General features: G+C 41.7%; 1 protein-coding gene across 2 annotated transcripts in view; it reads right to left on the bottom strand.

The window, feature by feature from the left end:
• Window positions 1-14,198, bottom strand: part of LOC128768919 (astrotactin-2-like) — a 301,659-nt gene that overhangs the window by 160,261 nt on the left and 127,200 nt on the right. For both annotated transcript variants that reach the window (XM_053882198.1, XM_053882256.1), the window contains exons 6-7: window positions 10,575-10,721; window positions 4,996-5,163 (exon numbers count right to left, since the gene is read on the bottom strand). In XM_053882198.1, the coding sequence (XP_053738173.1) occupies window positions 4,996-5,163; window positions 10,575-10,721 (315 nt within the window). The remainder of the gene's footprint in view (window positions 1-4,995; window positions 5,164-10,574; window positions 10,722-14,198) is intronic.

Below are 14,198 nucleotides of genomic sequence, written 5' to 3'. Positions count from 1 at the left end.
TTCTAACTGGCTCTAACAGAGGGCAGCACATCACGCCAGTGTTAGCCTCCCCGCACTGGCTCCCTGTGCACTTCAGAATCGACTTTAAGATTGTATTGATAACTTTTGAAGCCTGGCCCCGGATTACATTGTGCAACTGCTGACCCCCTACGAACCAAGTCTAGACTTAACTCTAGAGGTGACAGAGCCTTTTCCGTCAGGGCTCCTCCACTCTGGAACAGTCTGCCACTCTGAGATTTCGAAACGTAACGTACACTGCCACCTTTAAATCCCAGCTAAAAAGCACCACTTTTTATAGGCCTTACAGGTATTTTATATAGTTCTCACTCACTGAGGGCCTGGCTGGCCAACTTCATGGTCGGGCAAGTGCAAACCCTCTTCACTGTTTTGCCTGAAAACCACTTGGTGTTCTAAAAAGTACTATATGGACAATGCTTTATTTATTTGTGTATTATTATTATTATTATTATATTAAATACTGCCAGCATGTCAGAGCCCCACACATGAGTTATACAGTGTAAATTATAATCAAGTTTCAGTCTTTGATTTCTGTGGCTTTAAGCAGTGATCACTTCAGATGCCGCAGATTTTTTCAGGTGTGTATAACTGTGGCTACACTTCTGTGCTTCGCCATGAAAGCCGCAGATTTTCCCTCTCATCATATAGAACTGTCACCTTCCGACCTGATTTAGACTTTAATGCACCGTATCAGCGGCTCACCACATTGTTTCTACAGCAATAAATGTGCCGGAGTGAAGCGGTTCATTTCGGGTGAGCTGCCTGCACAAACATATGTCTCAGAGTGTGTTTGCTGTGTGGGTGCCACCAGGCTAAGGGACACTGATAATAATAGAAAGTTATTATTTTTTGAAGAGGCCTATTTAATTTTGTAACTAGTTAGACGAGGTCGCCCTGAAGTGACGCAACAACTCTCGACTGCAATTACAGATCAGAAGTAGAATACTTGAAAAGTGAAATAAATTATGGAGTAGCGACGCAGACTAATGCATATTTTGAAGAGCAGGAGGAGAACAATAAACAACAAATACTGAAGAAAATGTGGTGCAGGCAATTCACTCTTTATCTGCTTAAAAAGAACAATACTTCCTACTGCCATGTCAATGATTTGAGAGCCAGGAAGTAACTTTCTAGGTCACGTCCTAAGAACACAATCTCAAGTGTAGCAGTTGGAGTCATAGAAATGACATTTACAGACTGACTGCATAATCTGTGCTTTATATTGAGTTATTCCCTTCAGTATCTTCGGAGGTTTGTGTGTTGACTTCTGAGGCACCGGCTCCCAATCCCATCCTGATCGAGGTACTAACTGAATTAAAGTGACACCCAGAAAAATTCTCTCCCAGACGGACTATGGTGTGTTCGTGCATTTTCCAGTCTTAAGGCCCATTCATGCTCCATGTGTTCCATGAAAACAAACAATTATGGAAGGAGTATTGACAATGTAGCTCTTTCACAACAGACTAACAGCGTTGTTTTGCATCAGGTAGTAACAGCAACACTGCTCAGCGGTTCTGGTGGTACTACACCGTTTGGTCCGTAACCATAAGCTTTGTGGAAACATGCTGAAATACGGACAAAATGAATGGATCAGTCCGTAATGTTGAGCACAAATGGGCCAATAAATAATTGGACATGGTCCTCCATTTCAATCTGAATGGATGAAAAACCAACAAGGCACATACCACTACAAGGGAATGTTACAGTATATGGCCGTATCGCTAGCTTGGGACGCTGGCTTGGGAACCATGGGCCCATCTCTTGCTTCACACAAGTCACGTCACTGATATTGAATTCTGGAGCTTTGGCACTACTCTAAAGAGCATATGTTGTTTCTAAAGGAGGCATCTTTGATTGACTGAAATATGTCGCCTCACGTCCTGTATATGTTTGAAGGATTGAAATTTGACTTACTGCCCTGAATTGGACTTATGATGAAATCAAATGCAAGATGGTGAGTTTTGGAGCTCACTGTATTCCAAATATGTGTCAGCAGTTGAGCGTTTTACTTGATTTAAAGTGAGCTAGTTTGTATTCGACAGTTTCCTTGTATGAGGGATTTGAATATTACTTAAATGACATTATTGACTATTTAAAATTTCTTTCTTCTTTACTTTCATAAATCCCTAAAAACCGAGGATCTCTCCACTTGATTCAAAACGTGACGGGGCAAAACTGACCAATCACGGTCCACTTTCAGTGGGCGGGGAATAAAAAAAAAAAGGGTCCTTTCTGCTTTCTGAAAAACAGAACAAAAGAATAATATCTCGATACTCGAGTAATGCATTTCAACAAGGAGAATTGTGATGCTGCACAAGGCTGACGATAAAACTGCTGTTTCAAAACTTTGTTTTCCTGTCTGTCTTTCTTATTTTCTCAACACTTTGGCTTCGTTTCAGCGGCATCAACATGATTGAAACAGAAAAAAAAAATGTTTGGCCATCCCTCCCGAGGTTGTCAGAGGTTGGCCGGCAGGTGCCCCAGCAGAGAGCCACAGAAAGCAAAAAGCAAATCAAGCAGCAAGAAATGCGAAGACGATGAGGCACTAGGAAAGAGGATTAAAAGCCAGCCAAGGCAAACAACACCCATTGGACATCATGAGCTCAACTTGTTTTGTTCCACAGATAGAACGCTAATGGTACTGTTGACTTGGCTGTTTCACGGATGTACGCCTGGACAAGAGACCTGCAAGCAGAAAGGTTTGAGCATTTCATACTTGGAAAACACATCATTGTAACTGTAGTTTATTAATCCATTGGGAGATGGAAGAGAAGGCTACATAGGGGAAGAGGCGGGTGACAACTGGGATGCACCATTGACATATTGCAGAGCACATAGTAGCGTACACACTTGTGCAAAAGGAACATTGGCATTTGTCTTCCTGACTCAACCAGTGACACAACCCAGCTATAAGATGGAAGTTGAATTGGCTCTTGAATTTATGCTCTTTAAAATTGAAAGTGACATATTGATGTCCTGTTTACATACAGTAAATGGACATCAATAAATAATGATAATACTAAACAGTATTATTATGATTCTTACTATTATTATGATTATTATTATTATTATTAGTAGTAGTAGTAGTAGTAGAAGTATTATGAAAAATCACATGCCATTTGTAGAAGTATTTAACTAATAATATAATGTTACTAGTTAATAATAACTAGTAACAACTGCTTTATTATTAACATGATATACAATTCAGTGTATATTTCCCTTCATATTTCACTGAGACTGATAAAGAGCAGAGCGAGGAACAGTTGTTATAATTGTTATAATATCTCTCGCATATTCCCACTTATCCCCGATAGAACAGTGGTTGTGTGTAGCTGTGCGTAAGCTTGTTTTGGTGTGAGGTCTTTCATGTTGTGTTGAGTGTCAGTGTCAGTCATTTTTGTGATGCAGTCAGTTTTGTTCTTGTCCTTTTCTGTTTGTTTCCATCTATCAGTTTGATGTTGCACTCAGTCTTGTGTGTGTATTATTTGTTTGTTTGTTATAGTCTATATAATTTCTGTGTTGTTACAGTTCCTCCTGACCTTTGAAGTATCTTCTCCAGAGTAATCTTGCAGTTTCTGTGTGCAATGTAGTTTCTTGTCAGGCCACATGTTGTTTGCATTTTTAATTTCCTATGTCAGAGTTGCACATTTTCACTCCCACCATTGCACTGTCCATTTGTTTCATTGTGGTTCGAGTATAAGCTCCCTCTTCTTGTTTCAGATTCATATCTTTGGAGGAGGAGATGAGGGGATCCCTGCTTTCCCAACGACGGCCTTCGACCAAAACATTATACTTCCAATTGACTATAAGTGTCCATTTTTTATTTGTTCACATATTCATTGTGGAATGCAAATTCAGAAAGATTGCAATTGTAATACAGATCAAAACCATTTGTTTTCGTGTTTGTTCCTTTCAAAGTCAAATGTTTTCCATAAAATGGCAGATATGGGGCTGGGGAGGGATTGTATTACCATATAGACAGTATTCTGCATCAACTACTATTCCGTATTTCAACACCTATTAAACTCTTGATAGAGAGAAACACACAACATCCTGTGTTGAAGGTTGCTGCACCAAACACTCGACCAAGATAACAGCAGGTGATTAATAAAATAATGCTCAACAAAGCACACGCTCTCATACAGTATGCTTTGCAAATGCACCACTAATGTGCCCTTGACCAAGGTCATGCAGGCTTTGCTCACATTAGCGATGTAATCGGTTCTAATGAGCTCCTATTTCAGTCAGGATGAGTGAAATACACAGGCAGCTAATACCACTGTGGTGAAGATACAGCACTTTGTGGTATCGGCACAACTGCTTCCCAAAGGCAAAAAGACGAACAAATCTCAGAATGGAAGCAGGTATGATAACCAAATGTTAACCTTGTGGTGAATAGAAACATTTAATTCAAGCATGTTATTGTTTTTATACGGTCGTGCAAAACCCTCATGAAACCTTGTAGATGGTAGATGCTCTCATGGCGAGATAAACCTGTCACAACCCCTTCCTCTGACGTCACCGCCCAACCCACCTCTTCACATCCTCACCTGACTCCATTCTCCTGAAGGTTTAAATAGCAGGCCAACCTGCCAGTCTTCGCCTGTTTGTCCACCCTTCATGGTTTGTCTCCAAGCTGAAAGTTCCGCTGTTTGCCACTGCCTGCTGCTACCCTTGTCTGAGTGATGATAACCGACCTTCTTTACCTCAGAACTTCAGCCTGCCTGCACCTCCTGCACCCCAACTCCACAGCCTGGACCTCCTGCACTTCCACTCCACAGCCGGCATCAAACACCGGACTCCTGGACCCTCCCCAGCCACTCATCTGGGATCTCCACCACGGCATGAGAAGCCGACTCTTTCTTTTCTGCACAATTAAATATCCAACTCCAGATTTCCAGTCTGCGTTTGAGTCCAGAAACCAGATTTATTTGGCTGAAAAAAATGAGAAAAACAACTAATTTCTGGTGCACTCACCTGTTTCCTCGTGGCAGAGCTGCTCACAGGGCTCGGTGGTCCTTTGGCCGCAGTAGTCTCTGACCCACTGAGTGGATGAGTTGGTCTGATAGTACAGCGTGAGCTTTGCCGGGTTCAGCCAATTGGAAACATCCAGGAAACTTCCCATCGCCACAACGAAACTGCTTCCTGGAGAAGAAACATAAAGACAATAAATCAGTTGATAAAGAGAGTCAGCAGATCATTTATCTTCTACTAAAGAGCTATTTCCCTGCTTCAGCTGGGGAAAAAAAAAAATCAATTGCAGAATTGCTAATTGCAGGCTTTTCAGTGAAATTTCAATGTCCTTTATCAGCAGCTTGAATTTGGAGATCTTCTATGGAAGGGAGCTACTTAGTAATTGTAGTGGGGAGGCTAAAAAGAGTCAATCAGCCGCTGCTACGCTCAATGGCGACGGCTTACCTCTCTTTCGTACCAGTCCCGGACCAACCATTAAACCTTGAGCACTGAAGATTATCCCTCAGTGACGCCAATGACTCTTAGTTCCAGCAGGAGAGGAGATTCTGCACCCGCTCTCTGCTGAGCTCAGGGAAAGAAGACGATATTCTGTCGCTATATATATATATAACCTTTGGATGTACAGGGGTTCCTGGAGCACAGATGGATATCGAGTGGGAAACTTTAAGGCTAGCTCACCTCTCTTTTTGTGAATCACTAGTGCCAATAGAGACCGATATTAGAGACACAGATATGACGTAGATTTCCATCTCAATGTGGCAGAGGCACCACAGCCTGAGCTCCGTCTTATGTTGCATGCCAATTTCTCTCTAGTAACTGTGTGATAGCGCAAAATTCTGTTTTAAAAAAGGTCTCCCTGGCAGCAGACACAAATGGATTCTCATGATTCATGATTTACAAACAGACAGACAGACAGACAGACAGACAGACAGATAGACAGATAGACAGAGTAAGGTTTCCACTACTCTGAAGGTATTTCAAATTCTTATGAAATTCAAATTCAATACAAATACAAATATTTATATAAAAAAAAAAATATATATATATATATATAGCACAAAAAAGACCAACCAAAACAAAGCATTAACGCTGAATTCCAGTGACATTTCCTCGATGAGTGAGTCACTGGGACAAGCCCCCTGCAGAGGACAAGCATCTACCAAAATGCACAGGCAGCCGAAATACACAAAGAATTGTCCTCGTTGGATCGATAAATGCATTTCCTCAGTTAGGATGACTGAAGGTGAACACACAAAGGCCATTTCCTGCGGCCCTGCAGTTTAGAGAACAGTGCTGGTGCTCATTTACGGGGAGAGAAGAGTAATCTAATGGCTTCAGCTCAGTGCGGAGGCAATTGGCAGATCATGGGTTAGGTGTTCTCAGATCTGTGAAGAAAGCCCTCCTGAGCAGCCAGGACATTGCTGAATGTGGACTTTTCTTGGAGCACATATTGCTGGACGAGATATTGTAGGTAAAAAGAGAGGGAGACATGAATGGAAACTATCTTATATATGCACTAGGTTTTTAGTTGTGTTTGAGTTTGAAGCAGTCATCTGTGTTTCGTTGAAATGAGACCAAACATGTATGTGATCCACCAAGACCACGCTGTTACCAGACACCATCTCCAGCGTCCTTTGGAAAACTTGGGGGAATTTTGGAAAAAATCATTTTGGTTTTCTTGCAAGATCAAACTCTTTACGGCATGAACATTTTTTTGTGCTATCAGAACAATCTCATTTAGTCTCTCTACTCGACTGGGTTATATTAGATTCGATTACATTAGATGTCCTTTATTTGTGGGGAAAATTCAAATTCAACATGTCACAGCAACAACAGTCAACAAAGACACAAAGAAGCCCAAGACATTAAAGAAACACAACAAACATGAATGACGTTCACACAGCATCCGCATACATAGAAACACAAACGTTACCAAAAAAACAAAAAAAAAAAAATAGACACAGTGAACTCACAAGCAAACAACATAAGACAATAAAATATAATAACAATAAATACCCATAATATAGAACAATTATCCAGTCAATAATTTTTTTTCTTTATATATATATATATATATATATATATATATATATATATATATATATATATATATATATATATATATATATATACACAATACTCCAGCTATGACCACATATGATCCTTCGTCTTTTGCAGACAGCCCAGACACACACTTCCCGGCCAGTACAAGGCAACAAAATTCAAGTATCTTGTACAGTGTTATCAGAACCATCTCAATCCATTTTGAGTGTGTATTTGAACCAATAACAGACCCGAACTGTTGGATGAAAGAAAGAAAATCATTTCATCCTCATTTGAAGAGTGTATGGCTGCGTATCAAACCTTATCTCTAAGGAAGAGTCTCGACACTCTTGGGAGGAAACTCAGATTGCCTGTATGTTATACGAGCAGATTAAATTCCACACCTTCAAACAAGTTGTGTTGGGTAAACAGTATACTCTTCCTTCTCCAATGTGCTGACATTTTCATTTCCTTATGGTTCTTGTGCATCACCTGCCATGTCTGACCCTGGTTGAGTTTAGCGCTCATGCTGATCCAGGCTTCATTGGTTGTCTGCTGAGCCGCTTCCCATCACTCATTATTTTGGCCTGTATATCCTGAGTGGTTTCTCTCCGTCGAGCTCAGGCATCTTGCGTGTCAGATTATTTGTGTTGCCCCGCAGCCATAAAAGCTCGGCTCCATTTTTTTTTTTTTTACCACCCGCGCCTCTTCCTCTCTGACCTGCATTCTACTTATACGTGGACAGCCAGTTTGGATTTGCAGGGTTTGTTTATCTGTTGGATTTGTTGGCTTGTCGTCTGGTAGCTTGGTCCGCTGGCTGCCAGTCCACCGCGTAAGCCGCTTTATATCACATCCGCTCGGCTTCAGGTGTCCAGACGACAACACGCAGACTTGTGAAGGATCAACTTCATATCCTGATCAGCAGTAATAACATGAATAGCACTCTGACAAAGGTAGTACTTTTTTATTATCTTCACAATGCTACTAACTCCCTTCTCATGAAACATTTACGATCATTTTCTTCAAGTGTCGGATGAACCGGGAGCTCAGCAGGGATGATCTTGGACTTGCACTCGCCAAATCACCTCTCGATTCAGGAGATCAGTTTTCTGCCCTTCTCAGCAGCTGTTCATCACCTCCATTGACAGTCAGCTCCTCCATCACTGTGGGGTATTTGGCTGCATTTGTCACACACCTGGAGAGACTGCAGTGCCCCTCAACAGAGAAGATGACCACTCTCTTCATTCACTCCGCAACCTTGCAGGTGGGACTGCTGTCAACCTTTCACACCCTGAACAGTCCATGGTGAAACTACTTTTATTTTCTAGCAAATTACTGATTTAACTGTGGCCCGCTGACTTACAAATAATACATTTTTCAGGTTGTTCAGGTCCCCCACAGTCGAGCAAACCAAGCAGAATATTTGAGTTTGAATGTGATCTGATGTGAATCATGAGAATCCATTTGTGTCTGCTGCCAGGGAGACCTTTTTTAAAATAGAATTTTGCGCTATCACACAGTAACTAGAGAGAAATTGGCATGCAACATCAGACAGAGCTCAGGCTGTGGAGCCTCTGCCACATTGAGATGGAAATCTACGTCATATCTGCGTCTCTATTATCGGTCTCTATTGGCACTAGTGATTCACAAAAAGAGAGGTGAGCTAGCCTTTAAGTTTCCCACTCGAATCATATCTGACCCTCTTTACTCTTGGTCAGCACGTCTCACGTATGAGGACTTGAAACACATCTGCTCTCAGAAAGCAGATATGAGGGCAGTTTGGATCAGATTCAAGTAGTTCGTTGTGCGAATGGAAAGCATCTTGTAAAGCAACTGTAAATCACACTCCCACAGCACGGTCAGCCGGAGGGAGACAAGAATCATGGCGGCACAACACAACAATGCAAGGAATAGACTCATCTTTTTAGAATTATTCTCCATATTTATATGACTAATCCAGCAGTATCTGTCCAGAAGACAGATTATTAGACACATGATTTCAATTTCATCTCACCCACCTAACCACACACAGAAATGATTATTATGAATAATGATAATAAGCAGGAGTTGTCTCACAAAAGTTACATCATTAAAAATGTGTTAACTTAATCTTAATGTCACGAATATCTTTGACCTTATAAACTATTTGTTCTGACATCTGTTTGTGCACGAGGGGAGCAGAAAGGTGGGCAAACTTTAGAATGACACATTTTAAAGTCATTCCACATGGTTCTTTCAGCAACTTATTTGCCCGTCATCCACTGACAAGTGCAAGTCCCCACTTTCAGAATGGGCTCCACAAGATTCAAATAAGTAGGTCAGCAGTCCTGAATAACTATTGACAAACTGCTCAAACTTTGCTGATATTACTCACAACTCCCTCCTCATCGGTGCACTCAGCCACACTTGTTTATCGAGTTGGTTCCTTTGATTATGTCATAAGAGGGCGCCAGTGTTTGACCCAGTTAGGACAACACCCGCCTGCATCACAATGTAATCCGTTGCTTGTATGTTGAAACAAAAATGACTTATTATGCCGACACAGAATTAAAACTTCATCACTCTAATGATTCCTTGGTTGAATGTGGGCGGTTTCACACTGCGATTCTGTCTCGGGTGGCCTGACTTGCATTTGCCCGCTGCTGTGCAGCCTTGCACCTCAGTGCCTCAGGCGAATAGCTGGTTTGTGACCCACGACAAAGACACTATTACTGAAGATCACCAGACTATTCATTGACCATTTCTGACGTCTGGATTTCCTACTTCACTGACTAAAATCTTTGCGTCAGTAATCTCTCTCACTTTGTTCAACGTGTTGTGAGAGTGGATCAATCGAGACGATCCATATGTTGCCGCTATTTCCTTGTAAAATAAAGATGACGACACTCTTACTTTTGGCTGTGAAACGCCACATTCTGTTACAGCCATTGCGGAGGTCCATCATCAGCCAATGTCTGACAGAGAAATAAGGAGGTCAAGCCGATGGTGGTAAATAGGTTGTCGCGTGACTGATGGCAACTTCCTTGAGACGTGCTTCATCGTGGGTCATAAACCAGCTATTTTGCGCAGAGCGCCGCCAACTGAGGAGAAAAAGGGACTTCGCCTGAGGCGCAGAGGTGCGAGTCTGTACAGCGGGGAGTGAATCGAACTCAGGTCAGGAGACAGAATCCACAGTGAGAAACCGGCCTGAGGCAAGAAGCGCACTCCCTGTGGACTGTTTCCTGAGACAAGGTGCAGCTCTCCAAGTCCGCAGACAAAACTCGACATGCTTGTGTTCACATGTCTGACTTTTGAGCCGAGCACACTTAGTCCTGAGACAGAGTGCGCAGTGTGAAACCACCCTAAATCTAACTCACCCTTGTTTTACATTCTCATGCACTGGAAAATGTGTTTCGCAGTAGTTTTCAGATCACTCAAATGTTGAGTGTAGCACAATGATCAGGATAACATCTCAAAACTACAGTACGAACTGACAGATGGGCATGTCATAAAACTTGGCATGGATTCTGAGGAAGGCTGCGTTCTGATCGTGCGCTTACCATCTGCGACGAAATGCTCTGGCACATGGAGCGTGACCTTGACGGTGAGGGGGCAGGAGTCCTGCGTGGCGTAGACGATGGCGACGACACACGTGCTGATGGTAATCAACGTCAGGGTGACCTTATTGAGAGGGCTGTGTGGGTGGCCTGGAGGTAGACAAAAGAGAAGACATGAGAAAGGTGAGCAGTGCAATGAAGGCCATTTGGCTTTCATTGGACTTTTAAACAGATGGTTGAGGTGTGGACACCCTTGAGAGGAAGGGACCTGCTTACACACTGATACACGTGAAACTAAAAATGTATAAAACAAACCAGAGTGAAAGTACTGCATTTGATTTACCGCTTGCCTACACACACATAGCTTCATGCCGAAACAAAAAGAGGAACCTGAAGAAGGCATCGCTCTCTGATCGTCGTTCCACATATTTTGAGCAGGAGACCTAGACCAACTTCATGTTCAGTTTGTTCAACATTACGATGGCTGTTTCCATCTGAAATTTCTGGACAAGGATGCTGCTTTCCTTTCTTCAAAAAGGCGGACCGCTTTAACTTTCATGGCCCGGTAAGCTTCGGCAGGACGTGCTCCGACTTCCATTGGTGATGAATATCAGTGGACAGAGGTTAAATAGCTAATTTCACATCTTTTATCCTAGCCTGGAAATGGAAGCCCAGCCAGAGCCAAAGGACAACCAAAACAACCGATCTATTACCCTGTCGCAGGCTGAACCATACATCATCTCCAAAAACAACCCTGTGCTGCGGTGTATTTGAAACCATTTTTACTCACTTGGACCAAACCTGAACTGGGGTTAATAAATCAAACTGAAGGTCCAACACGCTTTCTGAAAACAAAACAGGGACAGTACGAGTCTGGCAATGCTGACAGAATTTTTGTAGCACTGAAGCGATTTCCAGCATTTCATTAGCTTAAACTATATTTAAAGTGTGAAGCCGTCATCCGCTCTGTTTGCAGTGTCACTGAAAATCTTCTGATGTTTGCTGCCAGTTGCGTTCGGGAGGGAGCGAGTGAGTATCTTGAGAATGAAATTGAATCGCATTACTGTCATCGATGCTGAGTTTACACTTGATTGACTATCATATTCCTCTGCACGGTTGTGTGACTCCATATGTAGCTGTGTTTTAGGAAGGACCTCCATACGCTGGCACTCACAAGTGTGTGAGGATAAAAAGGGATTTTGGTGAGTTTATGAGGAAGCAATTTTTCAGCATGTTTCATTGTCAATACAAAATGTTTATTGTGTGAATACCCTGAGGACGTAAACCTCTGCCTCGCACCCTGGTCATGAATGTAGTAACAGTGGTAGATGTTGTCATGTTGCGTGTATGGATGTGCACACACCTTTAATTCCCCTTTTCACCAATGTCTTCTTATCTTACATTTGTAGATTTCTCTCTGTTCAACTGCTGTTCAACATTAAAGGGTTAGTGTGTTTCAGTGTGTTTACATTCGTTTTCATGTAGTTTTACTTTTATTCTATTTTATTTTTAATTCCAGAAAAAGACCTGTTGTACAGTGGAAAAAGAATCTGAAATACTTCTGTTTAATAGCATGATGTCAACTGTGTTGCATTACTTAGGACTGACAATAATGAAGTGTACAGAAACTTCGACTCAGTCATAGTTGAATTAAATTAAGCCGCCACCAGCTTAGAAAAAAGACATTGTATCCCCATCCTATGAATATTAAAAGCCATTACGACAGGATGTTTTGGTTATGACATCACATAATGTGGTGCACCCAAAAATTTTCCCTTCGAAAGAAATTGTATTTGTTGTTAATCTGCATTATTTGTGTGTCAATCTGCTGCATAATAAAGGTTGCACATTTGTGCAAAAAAGTGCAAACAGAGTGAGTCCATCGCAGCAGCATTTATACCCTGTTTCAGTTAACGTGTACAGTCTACATGAAAAAAAAACAAAAAACACCTACAATATAAAATAAATAAAAAAATATGAATCACATGCTTATGAAAACAACTTAATACCTTGCTTTAAGTGGTTCTGTTTTTGTGGCCGAATTCAAAGTACTTCACTTAGTTGTCTGTAGTTCATGATGCACCCCTCAACATGAGTGGATGTTGACAGGCCTGACCACAACTATGTACAGTACCCGCCTGTGTGTCTCCAGTGTGTCTATTGAAGCAGACTATGTGAGATTGTCCAGAGGAATCTCTTCATATTTGTATCCCCACTGGTTGTGTTGTGGTAGAAACTGCACATGGGACTGTGTTTGTCTGCAACTTCAAGTCTCTGTCTGCATGATTCTGTTAGACCCTATCGTACACACACAGACAAGCGCGGAAGGCAAACAGCCACAGAAGCAAATGTGCCCGAGCAGCATTTCCCTGAACCAAGCAGTTTCTGACACTCCTTTCCAGACCTTTTGTGTGGAGTGTCTCTCTCCAGACTTTTAACCGAGTTGGATATCTTGAGGTAGGGTTTAAAAACTGAATAACGTAAGTCTGATTCACTACATAGTGTGGAGATATCAGTATTAAACAACATATTTTCAAAACAACAATAGTGGACAAGGTAATCTCTGAGCGACTCTGGGCACTATCCTATTGACAGAACTATATCACGGAACGTGATGTGCAAAAACAACAGCAAGAATTTCCAGATTCTTGTCGGTAATAAAGCGGGTAAAGGCTTTTATGAGCTGAGCGAACGATCAGCTTTGGGGGGAGAAATCTTTGTGTGAGCCCCACTGACCAAATCTCTGCGGTCAGCAAAACAGAACTCGGAGTGAAATGTGGAGGGAGTCTGAAGAAATCTAGCTATTCATTAACATGAGCATAATCGTTTTGTGGTGCTTAATGCTCTGGATTATAATACACATTTGTGCCGTCCACTGGTTTCACAATGATGAGTGAAGAGCCGACAGAAGTTTTCTAAGCCCTTCAAAGTCGAAATGAAGGACGGCGCGTCAACGAGAACGCCGGCGGTCGTCCCCTGTAAAAGTGTCAGTTAATCCCTTTGAGGTGCGCACGGTGTCAACAGGCCTGCGCCTGGGTCTCTCAATTACTATAAAAGCCCACTGAGTAGAAGAAAGCTTGTGCTCTCACGAAGGTAAACATTTACCTCTGGCCAACGACCGCCACCCACTCTCAGAAACGGACAATAGGTCAGAGGGACTGAACGGCCCAACAAGAATGAACTAGAATTTCAAAATAAAAATCAAACAAATAATGAAAAGGAATAAACTAGTGGTTTATTTAATTTAATTTAATATAATTTTTGGAGTTTGCTCTCCTGACAACAGGGAACCTTTGTAAGTGCAGCAGTTCCTGGTCCACTGATCTCACTGATGCACAAGACACGTGGCAGTTAGGATGAGAACAACAACGACAAACATGGAGGAATCCGCTGAGAATATGTTACTTAGACTTATGGGGAGCAAGTTTCATTTAAAGATAAATATTCTCATGGTATTAAAAGAGCTTTACTTTTAATAAGGTGATATAAAAACTTGAATGTAGCCACCATCGTGATTTATTGTGCTATTGTCAAACCGATGAAAAATAACTATATATTGTTGTTTAAATGAAAGTATGGGTCCATCATTTGATTCAGTAATATACCAAATTCATTGAAATATTCTTA

This window comes from Synchiropus splendidus, chromosome 1 (genome assembly GCF_027744825.2).
Source record: "Synchiropus splendidus isolate RoL2022-P1 chromosome 1, RoL_Sspl_1.0, whole genome shotgun sequence".
Taxonomy (NCBI): Eukaryota; Metazoa; Chordata; class Actinopteri; order Syngnathiformes; family Callionymidae; genus Synchiropus; species Synchiropus splendidus.
This window is presented reverse-complemented; position numbering and strand designations above follow the sequence as displayed.